At 32.1% G+C, this 21,645-nt stretch overlaps 1 protein-coding gene across 4 annotated transcripts in view; it reads right to left on the bottom strand.

Annotated features, from left to right (window-relative positions):
- LOC143051832 (alpha-1,3-mannosyl-glycoprotein 2-beta-N-acetylglucosaminyltransferase-like) overlaps positions 1–21,645 on the bottom strand; it is a 39,399-nt gene that overhangs the window by 5,118 nt on the left and 12,636 nt on the right. For 3 of the 4 annotated variants that reach the window (XM_076224807.1, XM_076224810.1, XM_076224811.1), the window contains 8 exons: positions 21,361–21,493; positions 14,894–15,014; positions 12,948–13,086; positions 5,774–5,908; positions 4,481–4,571; positions 3,402–3,506; positions 1,674–1,764; positions 297–467 (listed from right to left, as the gene is read on the bottom strand). In XM_076224807.1, the coding sequence (XP_076080922.1) occupies positions 297–467; positions 1,674–1,764; positions 3,402–3,506; positions 4,481–4,571; positions 5,774–5,908; positions 12,948–13,086; positions 14,894–15,014; positions 21,361–21,493 (986 nt within the window). Of the gene's footprint in view, positions 1–296; positions 468–1,673; positions 1,765–3,401; positions 3,507–4,480; positions 4,572–5,773; positions 5,909–11,669; positions 11,809–12,947; positions 13,087–14,893; positions 15,015–21,360; positions 21,494–21,645 lie in introns of all 4 variants that reach the window. The other variant, XM_076224809.1, reaches the window with a different exon arrangement.

Genomic DNA, 21,645 nt, shown 5'->3' with positions numbered 1-21,645 from the left:
GCTTATTCATATCTAGGCTATAATCAAAATCTTCTTGTACTACAAAATGTATCAAACAAAAATGTGTCAATAGCCTAAAACAAAGTTGATCCTCGTCTTTCATGAATTCGATCATAGCATGTAGGTCTTTTTTGTCATTTAGCACTTTTTGAAATTTGTAGGTATTTACACATCAAATGTTTGAGTCTGAGTGTTCCTATTGAAGGTAAATTCAGAAAACTATTTAACTACATAAATGTTTCAATTTGTGAACAAATATACACATTCAGTACTGTTGTAATATCTGCATTACATACCTTAAAATCTTCCATTATTTTTAAAGTTTTAGCTGCCGATTTAAATTCTTCTTTTGTTGAATACTGAACTCGTAAAGCAGGAAGTGTCTTCTTCCTCAATGCTACCACATCTGTCACAGAAGCTAACGGTGTTCCGTAAACCGTTTTGTGGAATGTTGGATCATAATTTTCCTGTAAAAATATTAATATTGTTATTCCATTTAAAAGTTTGACATCGAGACCAGGATTCTTGGCACATTACTGAAAGTTCAAAATAAGTTTTATTCTCACAAAATCTGTTCTATTGACTAGTTAATATTTAAGTCAGAGAACAATAATTGTATTCCAAATGTTTCTGACCATAAAGACTTCTAAACATGAATCTAAGATGAAACTTTTTCTTGTTTACATTCCTACAGCTTAAGCACCATCAAACATACAGAGGGAAAATCAAGATAACCAGGAACCTAATGCTTTATGTCAGATTAATTATCATTAGTGGCACAAGGATATGCTAGATTATTTGGGTATTGGAAAACCATGCATTCAACTGTTCAACTATAGCTCATAACAAATTTTCTACAGTCTTTTATTCCGCTAACTTTAGCAATAAAACAAAATTCACCATAAAAATAAATGAATCAACAGTACACACAATCTACAGATGTTACAGTAATGTTGAAAACAAAAAACCTTTATTTTGATTTACTACAAATTCAGTTGGATCTGATGTTGCATTGACAACAGGTTATCAGAATTTAAGTCATTGTCCATGAAACTCGGATCATCACCAAAAAGTATACAGATCTTTAGATTAATATTACAAAGAAGTGTGTAAAGTTTAAAGCAATAATCATAAATTGTTTTTGAGATACACGCGACATGTTAAAAAAACCTCCCCCTTTTTACAAATTTTGAATCATCACCTAAAAGTATACAGATATTCTGATTAATATAACTAAGAAGTGTGTAAAGTTTTAAGCAATAATAAAGAATCGTTTTTGAGATACAGTGCGACATGTGAAAAAAAAACACCCCTGTTTCAGTTACAAAGTGCCGTAACTCAAAAAGTTTAAATCTTATTTTCACCAAAAAATATACAGATCATTTGACCATCATAAAAAACAACTATATTAAGTTTCATGAAATTTAGATAAGTCGTTCTCAAGTTACAGTGAGACATGTTTATGCCAGACAGACAGACGGACGGACACTTGTATACCATAATACGTCCCGTCAAAATTTTGAGGGGCGTATAAAAATCGATTTTAGATCAACAAAACTTGCAGAATTTTAACACATCCCCCACCCCCAAACTATTTGATTTAAGTTTTTTATCCTACATTGATCTTTTGATGTCATCCCTAACAAATCAAATAGTTTATCATTCATACTTACTTGTATTAAATAGGTTAAATCTTTCTTTGTAAAGTCTATTGGCTTCTCATTAAGCTTTATAAATTTTAAATGCTTGTCAAAAAATAATCCCCTGAAAGCAAATAAAATACAAAAAGTTAGAAGGTTTAAAATTCTGAGGAGGTAGATAAAAGGACATAATTCTTAAAAACAACAAATTATCTCCCCTTACAAGTTAGGTATACCTGGGGTAAAGTAAACAACTCCCACAAATCACTGGAATGTTACTGTCAACCTTTACAATAAACAAATAATACAACTTGTCTTTGGCATATAAATTATCAAAAATGAAGTGTTGAAGACAATTGGTGGCCCTACAGCTGTTTTCTGCTGTATGGTCGGGTTGTTGTCTCTTTGACACATTACACATTTTCATTCTCAATTTTAATGACCATTCAATTATGTATGATTTGTATTTGAACATAGTTTTGGTTTGATTTCACCAAAGTCTAAACAAATTCTAGAATTGTTTATTTGGTCACAACTCTTGAACCAGAAAATATTTGTGTTGAGGGACAATATATTGATAGGTACATTTTGGTTTAAGAACATTTTTGATTGTTGGTTGCGGCAAAACCTTTTATGCTTTCGAAAATGATAAATTTAAGAAAAAAAATATGATCTTTTTTAATGTTTAACAATCAATTTGAAATTCATGGCAATATTTGGCCAGAATTGAACCATGTCCTTTATAATACGTACTTGCTTACCCCCTTTTTTACCAAAGGTGCTTGTCCTACAGATATCTGGTTGTATACAAAATCTCTTTTATAATATGTACTCGCTAACCCCCTTTTTACTAAAGGTATTTGTCCTACAGATATCTGGTCCTATACAAAATCTCTTTTATAATATGTACTCGCTAACCCCCTTTTTACCAAAGGTATTTGTCCTACAGATAAAATTGAGAATGGAAATGGGGAATGTGCCAAAGAGACAACAACCCGACCATAGAAAAAAACACAACAGCAGAAGGTCACCAACAGGTCTTCAATGTAGCGAGAAATTCCCGCACCCGGAGGCGTCCTTCAGCTGGCCCATAAACAAATATATACTAGTTCAGTGATAATGAACGCCATACTAATTTCCAAATTGTACACAAGAAACTAAAATTAAAATAATACAAGACTAACAAAGGCCAGAGGCTCCTGACTTGGGACAGGCGCAAAAATGCGGCAGGGTTAAACATGTTTGTGAGATCTCAACCCTCCCCCTATACCTCTAGCCAATGTAGAAAAGTAAACGCATAACAATACGCACATTAAAATTCAGTCCAAGAGAAGTCCGAGTCTGATGTCAGAAGATGTAACCAAAGAAAATAAACAAAATGACAATAATACATAAATAACAACAGACTACTAGCAGTTAACTGACATGCCAGCTCCAGACTTCAATTAAACTGACTGAAAGACATAACCCGTGTCATGCCAACAACTGGTTTTTGAATAAATGTGTTTAGTTCCGATGCAAAGACCCTATAAGTGAATCAATATTAACGCCAAAATATGCAATCTTTAATGACCTGACAACAGTATCGTAACTATATCCCTTCTTAATAAGTCTATTCAAAGGTTTTGTTAGTTTTTGAGGTGAATACTGACACCTTTGTGCTTTATAAAGAATATTTCCATAAAAAATTGGATGTGAAATACCTGAACGTATAAGAAGTCTACATCTGGTCTTATACAAACTCTCTTTTATAATACGTACTTGCTAACCCCCTTTTTACCAAAGGTGCTTGTCCTACAGATCTCTGGTCGTATACAAACTCTATTTTTTCTTTGGTCAGGGTGTCTCATCCAGTCATCCCAAAATCTGAAATCAAAACAAATCTTTACTAGGAATCAATTGTAATGTCAGCAAATTCTTTATGTTTAAAAAGAAAGATACTTTTTTCTATCATAATTCATAGTTAAAAACTTATATAGTTAACCCACTTTTTTGCATAAGAAATGCCATGAATAAATTGGAAAGGTAACCTCAAACTGCTTAAAGATCATCAATATTGCTTTTAATCTGTAAACATAGATGGATCCAGGGGGCCCTGGGCCCCCCCTTTCGTGGGAAAAATTTGGTTGATTATATAGGGAATCATTGAAGCATGACTGGAGCGGGCCCCCCTTAGGAAAAGTTCTGGATCTGCCACTGGTAAACTCTACTTTTATGTTACACCCCAGGCTCAGCAGAGTGTTAAGGGCAAAGAAACACACATTTTCTTTATATAGATATAGGATATATAGGAAGATGTGGTATGAGTGCCAATGAGACAACTCATAATTGCCAAGTGTTGAGATTTGGCATTAGTCATAAAAAGCAAAATCACAAAAATACTGAACTCAGAGGAAAATCAATTCGGAAAGTCCATAATCACATGGCAAAATCAAATAACAAAACGCATCAAAAAGGAATGGACAAGAACTGTGATATTCCTGACTTGGTACAGGGATAAGTTGTTGCCTGTGATATTCATTGGGTTTTATTACAGTTATAGTATAAATTCTCGTAAATAATGTTTCACATTTTGCCTTGCCAGGGCTTTGAGGCTCTGGTGGTATGCGTATCTCTTTGAGGCTCTGGTGGTATGCGTATCTCTTTGACAATCATATCACATCTCCTTTTATTAAACTTACAAGTTAAGGTGTAAAACAACAAAATATATGTAGGTTTATTGTCTGTTTATGAGAAAGGCTTTTTTACATGTTTTTAAGGGTTTCATCAAATTGAATATCAATAATCAATATATTATTCCATTCAATGATACCAAAACTCTATAATACACATATACTTACGAATCTGGCCATTTCGGACTAAGTTCAAGCCAAACATGTTTTTCTAACATCCATCCCAATCCAGGAAAAAAGTCTGATCTGTATAGTAATTCTGAAATAAAAAGTCTGATCTGTATAGTAATTCTGAAATAAAAGTCTGATCCATCTGTGTAGTAATTCTGAAATAAAAAGTCTGATCTGTATAGTAATTCTGAAATAAAAAGTCTGATCTGTATAGTAATTCTGAAATAAAAGTCTGATCCATCTGTGTAGTAATTCTGAAATAAAAAGTCTGATCTGTATAGTAATTCTGAAATAAAAAGTCTGATCTGTATAGTAATTCTGAAATAAAAAGTCTGGTCTGTATAGTAATTCTGAAATAAAAAGTCTGATCTGTTTTTCAATTCTGAAATAAAAATTCAGCCTTGAGATTATGTCCCTTTGTTTGTACTGACATGGTTTCTAAAGCAGGCAATATACTGTGGATTCATTATTATTCGTTGGATACCAATTTTCGTGGATTTCGTTGGAACAGTTAAACCACGAAATTAAATGTTCAACAAATGACAAATTTCTTATGGCTTCTATGCAGACTTCGGCAAAACCACAAAATCAAATATCCACGAACATGTAAGTTTTCCTCAATCCACGAAAATTGGTACCCACAAAAATAAATGAATCCACAGTATAGTGAAGGACAAGTTTGTTCCAATTCAATATCTATAACTACTCTTGAACATTCTGTGTTCACATGAACTATCATTGATATGGTCATCATTATATAGCAACTATCAACAAAATTTTGACTTCTTTGTAATACTAGGGATCTTGTCCCCAAGTTATAGATTATGTTGAATTATACAAAAACTCAATAACTTATTTGGTCTATTTTTCTTTGATTGGAGCATCACTGATGAGTCTTTTGTAAAAGAAACATGAGTCTATCTGGCGTATAAAAATTAATCTTTTTTTATAAATTGTTAACCGAACTTTTTCTGAATACAGAGGATTTATTACTCGGCAAAACCTTACAGCATTTTTCTTTCTCATTAAATTGCAGGTGAAGGTTTCCACCCCGAGGGCATCATCAGGCCAATAGTCAGCACTTCTGTGTTGACATGAAATATCATTAATATGGTCATAATCATGTATTATATATGATAAAGTTTATTTACCTGGATCATCAGATACAATGCCACTTTAGTATATTTACCTGGATCATCAGATAAAACTGAGAATGGAAATGGGGAATGTGTCAAGAGACAGCCATCTGACCAAAGAGCAGAAAATAGTGTGCCACTTTTGTATATTTACCTGGATCATCAGATACCATGCCAATTTTACCATTATCATTCCAGGCTGACACACACCATAGAGTAGGATCTGCCTTTAGTATGGGGTAGGTGGCAGAAAAGTAGTCGAAGAAATCGGGTGAATATTCCAGATCATCTGAAAAATAAACCATACTGATATATAGCAACATAACATTTCTCACAGAATGACAGAATGCAATGAAAAATTACTGACAAAATTGTAAAAATGTAGATACAAATTATTGACGTCATTAGTGACCAAAATAAAATGTTGGGACCATAATCCCCAATATCAATCCCAACCTTCCTTCTATTGAACCTTCTAAAAAAATTTCATTAAGATCTATTCACTTAAACTAAAGTTATTGTCTAGAAACCAATGTGTTTTCTGACGACGCAGATGACAACGACATCATACCATTATATGATCCCAAATTTTTTTTGCAGTCGTATAAAAATCAACCATTGTAGAATAAAATCTATGTTTTGGTTAGATAACCTTGTACTAAAAAACAAAACATTTGGTCAAGGAAAAAAACTAAAGAAAAATAACATGACATTAAGAATTTTAATTTTAGAGTAGAAATAATGAAATAAGTATTGAGGTCTGGAGTTGGCATGTCAGTAAGGCCAGGGTTTTTTAATTTGTTGGTTTACGGATTTTCCCCATGAAAAAGTCGGGTCGGTGGGTCAAAAACTGATAAAGAAAAAAAAATGTAAAAATGTCGTACGAAAATAAGTTTCAACACACGTGTCAAACATGTAATAGACACGTCCATGAGAAAAACGAGAATATCGGGTTAATCTGTTGTCCTGCATTCCTGTTTTTTATCCAAATGGACGATATTTTTTTATTATCTATGAAACAAGAAAATACCAAATAATCATTTAATATTCAGTACTTTAACTTGATGTCTTCCACCTGTCCACATTTGGACAAGTCTATTTTTTCAGATGATGCATCTTACGGACTGATGACAAATATGGGAAACGAACTTATTGTGTAATTGGTTTTAAACACAGGTTTCGTTTTGCAAAATTATTTGCACAATTGACATTTCAAGGTGAGTTATAATTGATTTGTCTATTTTTAGAAATGTTAACTTGAAGTTTTATTTTTTTACTACAGAAAGTGTTATCAATTTTGTTAGTGATAATTAAATGCAATCATTTCATAAAAAAAAGACTATTCTAATTATTTTCAGGGATAATGCATTTGTTAGGGTCGGCGGGAATAAAAAAGTATGAAAAGTCAATTTTATTTTGGGTCATCGGATCCGTAAACCAACAAATTAAAAAATCCTGGCCTAACTGCTAGTAGTCTTTTGTTATTTACGTATTATTGTCATTTTGTTTATTTTCTTTTGTTACCTTTTCTGATATTGGACTCAGACTTCTCTTGAACTGAATTTTACTGTGCATATTGTTATGCGTTTACTTTTCTACATTGGCTAGAGGTATAGGGGAGGGTTGAGATCTCAAAAAAACATGTTTAACCCAGCCGCATTTTTTGTGCCTGTCCTAAGTCAGGAGCCTCTGGCCTCTATTAGTCTTGTATGATTTTTAATTTTAGTTTCTTGTGTTTCATTTGGAGTTTTGTATGACGTCCATTATCACTGAACTAGTATATTTGTTTAGGGGCCAGCTGAGGGACGCCTCCGGATACAGGAGTTTCTCGCTGCATTGAACACCTATTGGTGACCTTCTCCTGTTGTCTGTGCTATGGTCGATCAGTTGTCACTTTAACACATTCCCCATTTCCATTCTTAATTTTACTAGTTCTGAAACCATGAATTGTATAAAAATACAACCAGATGCTCAGCAGGGCGCAGCTTTATACGACCGCAGAGGTTGAACCCTGAACGTTTGGGGCAAGTATAGACACAACATTCAAGCTGGATTCAGCTCTAAATTTGGATTGTGATTAAATAGTTGACACAGAATAGGTTTTGGACACAGATTGAATGTGGTCAAATGAACTTAAAATAATTTTTTTGTCTTTGAGCAATCACTATGCTGTTGAATATTAATCCTCTCAAAAAAATGTTTGAAGAAATTTTCTTTTTATTTATGAAATCTGAAATGAGAACAATTTAACCCCCCCCCCCCCCCACACCATTTTTTTTTCACATCCCCCTTTCCCTTTTTTCAAAACTGATCTCAATTCAAATTTCTAATGGAGTTTGCAACAATAACTACTCATTTAAATACATCATAAAATATTAAAATGTAACAAAAAGTGCTGAATGGTAAAGATTGTTTGAATTTATCAGTTGGTAGTAAAAGTGAATATACATTGTGTATTGTATAAAACAATGATTTAAGTTGATTCAACTACTATTCTGAACAAAGAAAGATAACTCTAATCAATTGAAAATTTCTTGCTATTGCACAATATTGTGCAATTAGATATTTCTTGCTATTGCGCAATACTGTGCAATTGAAAATATTTGCTATTGCACAATACTGTGCAATTGAAGATTTCTTGCTATTGCGCAATACTGTGCAATTGAAAATTTCTTGCTATTGCACAATACTGTACAATTGAAGATTTCTTGCTATTGCTGAATACTGTGCAATTGAAAATTTCTTGCTATTGCACAATACTTAATATAATAATTTTGGATCCTGATTTGAACCAACTTGAAAACTGGGCCCATAATCAAAAATCTAAGTACATGATTAAATTCAGCATATCAAAAAAGCCAAAGAATTCAATTTTTATTAAAATCAAACTTAGTTTAATTTTGGACCATTTGGTATTTAATGTAGACCAATTTGAAAACGGGACTAAAAATTAAGAATCTATATACACAGTTAGATTTGGCATATCAAAGAACCCCAATTATTCAATTTTTGATGAAATCAAAAAAAGTTTAATTTTGGACCCCGATTTGGACCAACTTGAAAACTGGGCCAATAATCAAAAATCTAAGTACATTTTTAGATTCAGCATATCAAAGAACCCCAAGGATTCAATTTTTGTTAAAATCAAACTAAGTTTAATTTTGGACCCTTTGGACCTTAATGTAGACCAATTGGAAAACGGGACCAAAAATTAAGAATCTACATACACAGTTAGATCCGGCATATCAAAGAACCCCATTATTCAATTTTTGATGAAATCAAACAAAGTTCAATTTTGGACCCTTTGGACCCCCTTATTCCTAAAAACCTGTTGGGACCAAAACTCCCAAAATAAAACCCAACCTTCCTTTTATGGTCATAAACCTTGTGTTTAAATTTCAAAGATTTCTATTTACTTATAATAAAGTTATGGTGCGAAAACCAAGAACAATGCTTACTGGGGCCCCTTTTTGGCCCCTAATTCCTAAACTGTTCAGACCTCAACTCCCAAAACCAATCCCAACCTTCCTTTTGTGGTCATAAACCTTGTGTTTAAATTTCATTGATTTCTATTTACTTATACTAAAGTTATTGTGTGAAAACCAAGAATAATGCTTATTTGGGCCCTTTTTTGGCCCCTAATTCCTAAACTGTTTGAACTAAAACTCCCAAAATCAATCTCCAACCTTCCTTTTGTGGTCATAAACCTTGTGTCAAAATTTCATAGATTTCTATTTACTTAAACTAAAGTTATAGTGCGAAAACCAAGAAAATGCTTATTTGGGCCCTTTTTGGCCCCTAATTCATCAAATTTTGGGACCAAGACTCCCAAAATCAATCCCAACCTTCCTTTTGTGGTTATAAACCTTGTGTTAAAATTTCATAGATTTCTATTCACTTTTACTAAAGTTAGAGTGCGAAAACTAAAAGTATTCGGACGACGACGACGACGCCAACGTGATAGCAATATACGACGAAAAAATTAAAATTTTTGCAGTCGTATAAAAACATATTCAAGCTTCATAGCAACAGTGTATTCATTGGACATGTAATATATATGTTGTGAACAAGTTGTTATTTTGTACAAATTATAATTTGTATTTTAACTTCAAACAAATTGTAATTTGTACAATTTACAATTTGTACAAAATTTGTGTACAACATTATTGTTATAAAATGATGATTTTGAATTTCCTTCCTTTACTAGACAAGAAGATGCAGTTCTTCAACAAACTATAGGCCTTTAACAATGATCAAAACACATGCTTGCATAGCTATATGAGCAATAAAATGTCGCATTAAAAAAAATGAAATAAAAATTCAATTGACAAAACCAACAGCCTGACTTTGTACAAAACAATAAATGGAAAACAAAAAAGATATACAGCAGCAAAATTAAGACAGACCTCTATAAACTGAGTTTTACTGTGTGCACTGCTGGGTTTTGTTTATTCCATATATTACTGTTTAGGTGCCAGCTAAAGCCCGCCTCTAGGTTTGGGATTATCACTCTGCTAAGCTCTTATTAAAATTGCATATCATCCTATGTGACATCAAATATATTTGACCTGGACCTGGACCCTGTTTTTTGTGTTGTTGGGTTAATGTCTTACAGAAATGTCTCCTTCTTTTCAAATTGTGTCAAACCAAGCAACCAAAGTAAAGTTAACACTATGACAATAAACCAATTACAATTCATGATGACAGACACAAGGAATAGAGAATAATGGTAAGAAAACATAATGAATCAAGAAAAATGAGAAAACATAATGAATGGAGAATAATGGATTACAAAAGTATAAAGAACAAGAACATATCCCCAGTACACTGATTCCCCACTCGCACTATCATTTTCTATGTTCAGTGGACTGTAAAATTGGGGTCAAAACTCTAATTAGGCATTTAAATAAAAAGATCATATCATAAGGAACATGTACAAAATCAGTTCAAATTCTGGGAATCCTGGATGACGTAGTTGAATCTGATTGGATAAGATAGAAAAGTGTTGAGGGGATTTTCCCCTTTCAATTTTAGAAACGCCAAGACTTTTTTGTTACTAGTCCGTCAGACATTTTGGGTTACAAGTTTTGGTTGCCCGAGGTATAAATGTTGTAGTCCAGGCGTCGGGCTAGTGGATTTCTTAACCCCTGTAACTCCTTAAGGGGTCAATTGACCACTTTGGTCATGTTGACTTATTTGTAACTCTTACTTTGCTGTACATTATTGCTATTTAAAGTTTATCTCTATCTATAATAATATTCAAAATAATAACCAAAAGAAATTTTCTTCAAATTACCAATTCAGTGGCAGCAGCCCAACAACAAGTTGCCTGATTGTTCTGAAAATTTCAGGGCAGATAGATCTTGACCTAATGAATAATTTTATCTGTAGCAGATTTTCTTTTAATGCTTTGGTATCAGAGATATGAGCCAAAAACTGTATTTTACCTTATGTACCACTTTTAGCCATGTCAGCCATCTTGGTTCACAAAATTTTACAGCAGATAGATCTTGACCTGATAAACAATTTTATCCCTGTCAAATTTGCTCTAAATGCTTTTGTTTCAGAGATTTAAGCCAAACTCTACATTTTACCCCTATGTTCTATTTTTAGCCATGGTGGCCATCTTGGTAGGTTGGCAGGGTCACAGGACACATTTTTTAAACTAGATACCCCAATGATGATTATGGCCAAGTTTGATTTAATTTGGCCCAGTAGTTTCAGAGGAGAAGATATTTGTAAAAGTTAACGACGACGACGGACGGGACAGGTGAGCTAAAAAAAGAAATCACCAAATCACATGAAAAATTTGGTATTGTAATGATTTTAAGTAGAATTTTACAGGGTTGACCACCCCCTGCCAATCCATATTCTTAGATATGTAACTTTAGCTATGCACTTGCTCTACAAATGTTTGGGAAATTTTATATGCAACCAAGCTAAAATAAATCTCAAGTTCAAGCCAAAAAAGCCAGAAAGATAATGTGAAAGGAAAGATAACTCTAGATGATAGATTGAAAGTATAAGAATTTCTAGCAATGTTAGTTTACCTTCTACGATTATAACTGCCGTATAATTAAAAGTGAAGAAAATTTGATCGAGTGCCCATTTATAATGGCGGGCAATTTTGAAGTAGCCTTTGAACTTCTTCTGTGGCCAAGCAAGTTTTAAATCACTAAGGTCAGGTTGCTGGAAATAAATACATAATTACTCAATTAAGAGGTCACCAATTGATGGACAGGTCACCAATCGATGGACTGATTATGGATGTCATATACTGTAAACTCACACATTAATGGGTGACAATTAACACAAGGCAATTCAGTAATTTGTTAAAATGAAAGCTGATAAATTTAGAATATTCCATGCAAGAAATAAGAAATTTGTAGGTTGAGTATTTTAACTGTTATAGTAATTCACTCAATAACACCAAATGATGTTATTTAACCGACTCGCATCATGTTTGATGCTTTAATTCAAAAATTTAGAGAAATGTGACAAAGCAAAACGTGACAAATTCACTTAGATGAAAAAACATTCCACTAATTTATGAATTTACAGTAAAATGATTTTACATCCTACTTCTATAGCAGCCATCTAAAATTGCAAGAATATAAAAATTTCATTAGGATTTATTTTCTATATTCAAACAAAAAAAATCCAAAAATAAAACGGCTAAAAAATCAATTTTTGTTCTAGATTTAAATGTTCTGATTGTAAAAGTGTATATCTTGTGCATCCAAATTGCTTCTGAGAAATAAAACGAAAAGTAATTTTGTTCTATGTAATCAAAAAAAAGTCCTAAATAACAGCATATATATGTATTGCAAAATCAGAATGGCCACTATGAAAATACAAATGAATCATGGAGGTACAAATGACAAGTTACCATAGTTACAATGTATGGGGAAAATTAAGATGTTACTTAGTTTCATGCTTCCAGTTTAAATTTCACCCTATAAGTAAATATCTATGAAGACAACGTTAACATAATCTATGTAAATTTTCTTTGATAGAGCACTTCAAATCAAATTTTAGGTTTTCAAATTTTTATGAAAAATATTGGAGTTAGTCAGTCTTCAATCAATTTATTTTGAATAATACAACCAAAGAATAATTTATATTTTTAGTTCATAACTGATGATGAAATTTATTTACAATGTTTTTCCAATCTTCAACTGCCCTGAATAAATGTAATCTGTTTGATGAACCCTTCCTTAACTGGAAGGTCATAATATGAAAACAAGCATCTGATTTAATTTTACCCATACATGGTAACTTATTCCATCACCATGGCGACCTCTTTAGACCAATATTTCGCTGTTTACCTTCAACAATGATCACAGCTGTGTAATTAAATTTGTGGAATATTTGGTCGAGTGCCCATTTGTAATGACGTGCAATTTTGTAGTAACCCTTGAACTTCTTCTTTGGTGAAGGTAGATTAATATCAGTAAGATTTGGATGCTGAAAAGACACAAAGTTCTATGAGACAGTACTTTTAATTGGTTGAAATAAAGAATGTAACAAAGACTTTGATTGGCTGCTAGAGGTGGCATGTTTCAGCATATCTTCCTCACATATATCGGGAAAAACATCTGCAGTATATGTGGTTTTCTTCAATATCTTCATTTGCAATTATATTTAAGGTGTACTAATTTAAGAAATACACAATCCTTCTTCCTGTTATTTTTCTGTTTTTTTTTGCTATAGACTATATAAATACTACAGCAAATAATTGAAATGAATGTAAAGATACGAACCAATTTTTCAATGGTCAATTTTTTTTATAATGCATTGAGGAATATTGTGGAACTCATCTACCATGAGCAACTTTTGAACTCTGAACCTCAGTGTTGATAGGTTGGTGAACATGATAAACAAACTACCGTGAAAGTACTTTTATTTGTTGGGAACCAATTTTATAGATAAAAATGATCTAGAGAATATATTGAATATTGCAAAATCTGATAATATTATAATAGTAGTCACATGGCAAATGCACTATGAAATACAACTGCAGGCAGGATTATACCCATTTAATCTTTAAAAACATAAACTGTGCATTCAGTGTTTTCCGCAGATATTTGATTTAGCCTCCTGGTAAACAGGGGAAATTGAAATACCATGATCTTGTTTCTAAAAATTATAGCATCACATCCATAACATAATCTATAAGAAATCCTCTTCAGATAGCATCACATTAGATGTCAAACAGCCCTGGGGAGAACACTGACAATTTTTTTATCTTTTAACTCTCATTAAAAAATATTTTTTATCGATGAAAGTCAGATTCATGAAAGTCATGTATGATATGCTTATGATATATTGTTCATTTTATATCCTAATAATTCTTGTACGAATGGTAAATAATAATTTCATACTGGGCTTGCTTTTGATAAGAATTATTTTACAATTCATGATACGTTTATAGCATTTGTTTAATGTTTATGTAACTGTTTTCTTTAGGTGACATATTAATGGCCTAATTAACACCTTTGATGGTCTTTAATCTGTTGATCACTCTATCTCTGGTTTATTAGTGTGATCACATCAGTTTTACACGTGTTAATGTTTACTTTGCCTTCAATCCACACAAATTGTAACCTTAGTTTCTACAATGTTCTAATGACTTCAATTTTTCATTTTTTTTTTTTTAGAAAATTAAAATCCACCAACATATACATGTTACTCAAACCACAAAAATTGATACCCACTAATTAAAGTACTTTCACAGTACTCAAATTACTCAGCCACTGAGGCCTTTTATTTTGTAAAAATAATGATCTATTGTTAAAAACTACATAACGCCTCATAAAAGTCTCTTTAACATTGGGTTGTCCAAAATATTGATCTATAACCCATATATTTTGTCATACAAAACCCCATATACTATCTTCTATAACTTGTGCTCGCATATTTGTTTTCATCAATATTGCACAAATACATTGCACAAATATACAAACATTAGTTGGAAATATTGGGTTTAACCTATCAATTTCTCCAGAAAATGCCTGTACCAATTTAGGAATAGGACCATTGTTTTCTAGTCATCCTAATGGTTGATAAATGTTTTTTTTTGGTTTTGTCTTGTAAAGAACCTCTTTTTGCTAAAATTGCTTTTGAGTTTTGATATTTTTGTTATCTATTTTTTTTTTTAATTTGAGCATCAGTGATGAGTCTTATGTAGACAAAATGTGCATCTGTCATATCAAACTATCAGCCTGGTACCTTTGATAACTATTTCCCTGTTGCTAACCAAAAGATACAATACCTTTATATGGGTAACCAGTCCCTTCTCTTTCTTGACATATGTTTGTATGACATCAGATGTTGGTTTGTGGCCACAGTCCTGAGAGACAACAATAGGGAACCGGTCACCTTTTGGACGAATTCTAAAAAACACAATTATATAAAAATCTTTTCAACATTTTACGATTAAAATTAAACAAATATATAGTTATATCAAGCAATATAAAAATAAAAATGAAATGTCACGGTTCCACAAAGTTTGGAAAACTAACAAACCATGAGAATTGCCATTGACCAATCATAGGCCTCTAAACTGACCTAATTACAAACTTTAACATTTTAACATATAAATTATACAAAAGTCATGACCATTGGGAATGTGACATATAAATAATGATCATAGACCTCCTTCCAGTCATGTCCTTAACCAGAAAAAAATCGCCAATTATGTGGTCCTTTATAACAACCTTGTTTACCAGATAGAGGGAGTCACCTGTATCCCTGCACAATTAACATTTATCAATTAAATTGTGCTTTTTACAATTAATTGTTTGCAAAAGTATGAATTATTCTAAATACTAAGGATTTTCTTATGTGAGAAAATTACGTGTCTCAAAACTTGTATATGCAAGTAAAAAAGAAAATACTTTGCACCATTCGTTATGCTGGCATTTTCTCTTCACGATTTGTTAGCATTTCTTGTGGATAAATAATACATTTCGGCTACAACAGGAATACTTCTATAGCTGCATCAACTCGTCGTTGCATAATATTCATTTATGCACGATGAATGTAAACTTGTGTGTTGTATTTAGAACAGTGATCTTTAAATATTTTTAAAGCAATTAATTGCTGTGGAAAGACAATACACATATCAGTGATCAACAGTGCGTGGTTGTGTAACACAATTGTGTTTCATATCATTAATTATTATTATTATTACTGGAGTATTAATTAGGAAATTCATTAAAAAGGAATTGATTACAGCATAACCGAACATTCAATGAAATGTACTCTTTGGACACTGAATAACGATCTGTACGAATATTACAAACATATAACCTGCAGCCAATAAATGACCATGTATACTGTGAAATAACATGTATCCTGCGGGTTGATTGTATGGGTTGACAGTTGGCCACAGACTAGAATTATTCAGCACCCAGACTAATACGTAGCCGGCCATCAGCTATGGGCCGATGTTTATGGACCACTGGACTATATAAGATCCAGCTTTGGACTTGGACAGGAGGACGGATTGGTACAAGAGATTGGTACCGGAGATTCCGCCAAGGTCTTCCCCATCGTGGGTAGGCTGGAACTCATGCGCTTAATATCCGAAATACTCTAACAGGAACGAACAGTTATACCACTATACGATCACGTGCCCGTGTGAGACATTGAACATTCGAACAATTTAACTTTAAAGACAGTTTGTGAACATTCGAAAACATTTGAACTTTAGAATCTTTCTTGAATTTGTAATTACATAATAAAATATATTTTATCCTATTAATGACTTCGTCACATAAGTCACGATTTGGTGCCGTTTGACCACGATCGACTTGGATTGTCTAAAATAACGCGAAGGAATATAAAAGGTAAGAACTCAGTTACTTTCATTTTTCTTAATGGACAATCAAGATATTTCTATGTCAGTACAAAAAGTAGAAAAGGCTTTTCAAGGGATGGCACACATATTAAGTAAAGGTTTTGATTTTAAAGGGATTGAGGCCGTATTTTTAAAAGGCTGAAAATCTGAAGTTTGTTCACGAGATATGGTTGGCACGATTTTTGTTATTAGGTATTTTTAGGTACCATATATATAGGTCAATTTAAAAATTATGAATACACATTTTTTGTTCATAAGAATGAAAGGTTATTTTTGTTTGTGTTATTTTTTATGCTGTAGGTGTTGTTTACGAGATAGGATAGATTAAACATATGATTCTTCAAAATAAATCATTTTTTTTTTGTGAAGTTTAGAGAAGCTAGTTTTTCGTTTAAAGTAAATATGTAAAATGATAAAATGTCTGATACATTAGCATTTTTTTTTCGTATTTAATGGTGGTTTTTGGTCATATTATGGGTTATTTTTTTGAAGATACATTCAATTATTCTAGAAAATATGTATTTTACGTAAAATGAGCAGAGCACCGGTGTAAATTAAGGTTGATTTAGAACCTTTGGTAGATGAAGTTAAGGGTACATTGAGGATACATTGTTTGCGTATTCTAGCCATTTGATGATTAATGGGTTTATGCAGTTGGGTAGTGTGTATGCACATTTGTTAAGAGAAAACAAATAGTCTATAATTTTAGATTCCAACCCCTTCTTCGGATGATTAACATAAGTGATGTTAAGTTATTAAATGGTGCAAGTTGTTTATGGTGTTAGATTACGCCATATTTACATATTGTTAATAGATTAAGAGAAGTATCTTCATAAAGTAGCACATTAAAGAAAAACATGGATATGTTTGCCCTTAGGGATTTACTAGTATTGTTGTAGTAGACTGATATTTGTAAAGAAAAAATAAGAGACATATGAACTTCAGAACTTAATGTCAAAATTTTAGTGAAATAGATAATTGATATTAAAGGAAACATATAGCATTCAAATAAAATTGAAATTGAAAAGTAAACAATTATGAGGATCATTGTCAGAAATTAAAAATAAGGAAATAATTTAAAATTAAGGAGTTGAAAAAAAAAAAAAAATCTTAACGATGTGTTTTGTTCATAAGTAGGCATAGATTTTTTTTTAATTGTTTTAGTTTTTAAGAGGTTAGTTAAGTTTTAAATGTATATAATATTTTAAATCAGATCTCAACATATACCCTAACACTAAGTCGTATTGAAATGTATAAAAGGGATAGGCAGTAGGTTTGGAATTTTAAAACAAATGAAAAATAGATATATAAAAAAGAAAGGAAATAGTATGATAAGGAAACTATACCAATTTTAGAAAAATGTAATACATTACAGAGAACAACAATTTTTCGCAATAAGGTGTTGTTGTTGTCAAATATGGAATATAGTCAGTAACCAATTGCGCAAGATATAGTTATAATTTTTATCAATGGAATCTTAATTTTATTTTTAAGAGTGATGAGAATAAATATGTGATCATATGTGGTCTGTATTTTATGTTTAGCCTTAAGATTAATTAATGAGGAACTAAATTTAAATAAGTAAAAACTATTACAATTGGTAACAAAGTAACACATATAATTTTAGTAATTTTTTTTATTAGTATCATGTAGGTGTAGGGGTTATATAAAATGATCGAATTGATTTTTGTTTATTGTAAATTTTTAATGATTATTTTTACGTCTAATGTAAATATTATGTAGGATTTGTAAACTTGTAGAAGTTGTATACGACAGATTCCCCCTTTTATTTAGTTTTTGTTCTAACAGATAATTCGATAAAAAAAAGAAGATATTGATTTATATGTAGGAATTGTTTTACAAAATATTGCTAGGCTTGGACAATCCTGAGAACTCAAGGCGAGTGAACAAATTATCAATAATCTGATAGATGATAAATAAAAAAAAAAGAAACAAGGGGAAGTAAACAAGTTTTAGTTTGTACAAATTGAGATAAATTTATCAGCAGGGTTTAGGTGCGATCTTCATTGGAATAGCCATATTTGTGTACTGTTAATTTATTAAGAATATATCTTGGTTAGCCAAAAAGAGGGGTGCGAGTTCTAGTTCTAATGCCACGAACAGTTAGCACAACATGGTGTCAACGCAGTTGGTTGGAACAGATGTTACTGCTTCCAGAGAAACTGATGTCTTTCTCTGCGCCATTGATCAAGGATGAAACTTAACCCTATGACGATGTTATTAACAGCCTCTTTAGAAGGACGAACCAACCAGCTAGATGCGTTAACTACTACGTAATGAAGATGATGATGACCAACACTTGTACAAAGATTTGCGTCCTTTCCCGCAGTTGATGAACATTATACTATGATGGTGACGGAGATGGAACATGAACTGTGTATACCGAAATATTGAACTTGTGATTCGAATGAACTATGTGTAACTATGTTCCACTATTGGACTTGATGAATGTAATGAACTTGTTGTGTCCTGATATTGAACTTGTGGAACTTTGTAAACTTTAGATGTGTGGTGATGGTTACCGGAAACCTTACAGTGAACTATTGGGATGGTCTACAGGAAGAGAGACTACCGTATTTTGTTGAACTTTCGTTCTATTTTGGATGGAAGGCATGATATGTAACACAATTGTGTTTCATATCATTAATTATTATTATTATTACTGGAGTATTAATTAGGAAATTCATTAAAAAGGAATTGATTACAGCATAACCGAACATTCAATGAAATGTACTCTTTGGACACTGAATAACGATCTGTACGAATATTACAAACATATAACCTGCAGCCAATAAATGACCATGTATACTGTGAAATAACATGTATCCTGCGGGTTGATTGTATGGGTTGACAGTTGGCCACAGACTAGAATTATTCAGCACCCAGACTAATACGTAGCCGGCCATCAGCTATGGGCCGATGTTTATGGACCACTGGACTATATAAGATCCAGCTTTGGACTTGGACAGGAGGACGGATTGGTACAAGAGATTGGTACCGGAGTTTCCGCCAAGGTCTTCCCCATCGTGGGTAGGCTGGAACTCATGCGCTTAATATCCGAAATACTCTAACAGGAACGAACAGTTATACCACTATACGATCACGTGCCCGTGTGAGACATTGAACATTCGAACAATTTAACTTTAAAGACAGTTTGTGAACATTCGAAAACATTTGAACTTTAGAATCTTTCTTGAATTTGTAATTACATAATAAAATATATTTCATCCTATTAATGACTTCGTCACAGTTGAACTTTGAACTTGACTTCGATCACAATATTGAATGATAAAAATAGTGACATCAATTTTGTCCACGAGATTTTTATTTGGCGGGAAATATTATCACGTAGCAGTAAACTCAGGTGACCTTTCTGAATAACCGTGGGAAAATTCATTCAAGGTTTAAACTTGCTTTGTGTAATGATTGACATTTGTGTGTGTTAAGATTGAGGCTCTAGAAGGTCCTTTTGCTTTAATTAACCGGAATCTAAAATATAATCCTTTTCTGAATAAACGAACACCAGCCTTTTATTTTTACGTTTCTTAGTCAACACAGGACATAAACCTGGATATTATTTATACGTCCATAGTCAACAATATATACATGTATACATTAATGGAAGATTAAAACAGGATGCATGTCGTTCAGTTCCTGATGGGCGTTGGTAGAGATCCTCTGTGAAAATGTGTTGATTGTAAAAGTTCTATCCACATTTTTTTTTTACATATCTCTTACTTGTAGAACACATATAATTCATTTAAATATTCTATATTATAAATTGTTGAAATACATCTTTTTTTATTTCGCTGAGGACTTTTAACGAGCAGTACAATACGGATTGCGCCAATCCAATTTTATTTTTAATAATAAAAGATCAATAACAGATCATAACAGTTAAACTCATGATTTTTTTTCTTCATTGAATTAGGTTGTGATTATTGTGTTGTGTCTGGGCGGGGAATGTCTCTCAGTATTTATGAATATGAGGCACATCGCATATAAAATGTTTTCCCTTCGTTCAACAGAGTTGTCACTCTACAGTTTCTTTTTTAAATTCAAATATTTCAAGATGGTAATCTACTGAGGTAGTGAAACATAATATTTTACATTGCATAATAAATTGAAAGTAACAGAGTTCACTAGTTGATCTGATAAATTAACTCTTGGATTTAGATTGGACAAATTACCGTAAAAACATCATTTTGTTTTAAGCCAGTTGATATTTATTATATAATATTTAACAATTAATGAACCGGATATTGCTCACTGAGAAGGTCATAAAAGATTCTAATTGTGGTAAAATCGTCTTCGTTGAAAAAACAAAAATTATGACCTGATCGGACTATAATAAAAATACAAAATAAGTGTTTTATTTGTATTTTTATACATTTGTACGTTTTATTTCAAATGACAATGACATTAGGCAAATACATACAAGAATAATTATCTTATTTTGAATGAAAATGTCACACTTTTATCTGACAAAGAGAGGACATTTTCATAACGTATTTTAAAGCACACAGGTGCAATCAAGATCGATTAAATGTACAACGGTTATAAATCTGGCTAATTCGATTATGTTGTCACAAGTCATTAATTTTCAGTACATCTGATGGGCAATAAACCAATTAGCAGCCAGGCAGTGTTGGGAGAGAATCTTTAGAGGAAATTGGGAGTATACTGCGTGATTTGCGGTGTCACACTGCTACACTTGGAAATCGGTGATTAGAGTTCGTGATTACAAACTCTCTGGACATACTGTATAATAGCAAATGTTCTATAGTCAATAGACCTTGACAACAAATATCACAGGTGAACATTCAATGTACTTGCACCCGACTGTATGTACTTACTTTAATAAAGAGTCGAGACTGCGACTGACAGTAGTTCTATCACAGGAGAACATTAACACAGCTATCTTATGTGTGGCAGGATCAGTGTCTTTAACTCCATGAGTTTTCAGCTTGTTCCCTTTTTCTTTCTTCACTAGATAAATAATAGAAAGGGTTTGATGCATTTATAAAAACATTACCTAATCTTAAACAATACCCACTATATAGCAATGAAGAGGAGAATATATTAATTGATTCATTTTTTGCTTTAAATGCCAGTTCAGTACTATTGGGTATTTCATTGGC

Source organism: Mytilus galloprovincialis, chromosome 11 (assembly GCF_965363235.1).
Source record: "Mytilus galloprovincialis chromosome 11, xbMytGall1.hap1.1, whole genome shotgun sequence".
In the NCBI taxonomy this organism is placed as follows: Eukaryota; Metazoa; Mollusca; class Bivalvia; order Mytilida; family Mytilidae; genus Mytilus; species Mytilus galloprovincialis.
This window is presented reverse-complemented; position numbering and strand designations above follow the sequence as displayed.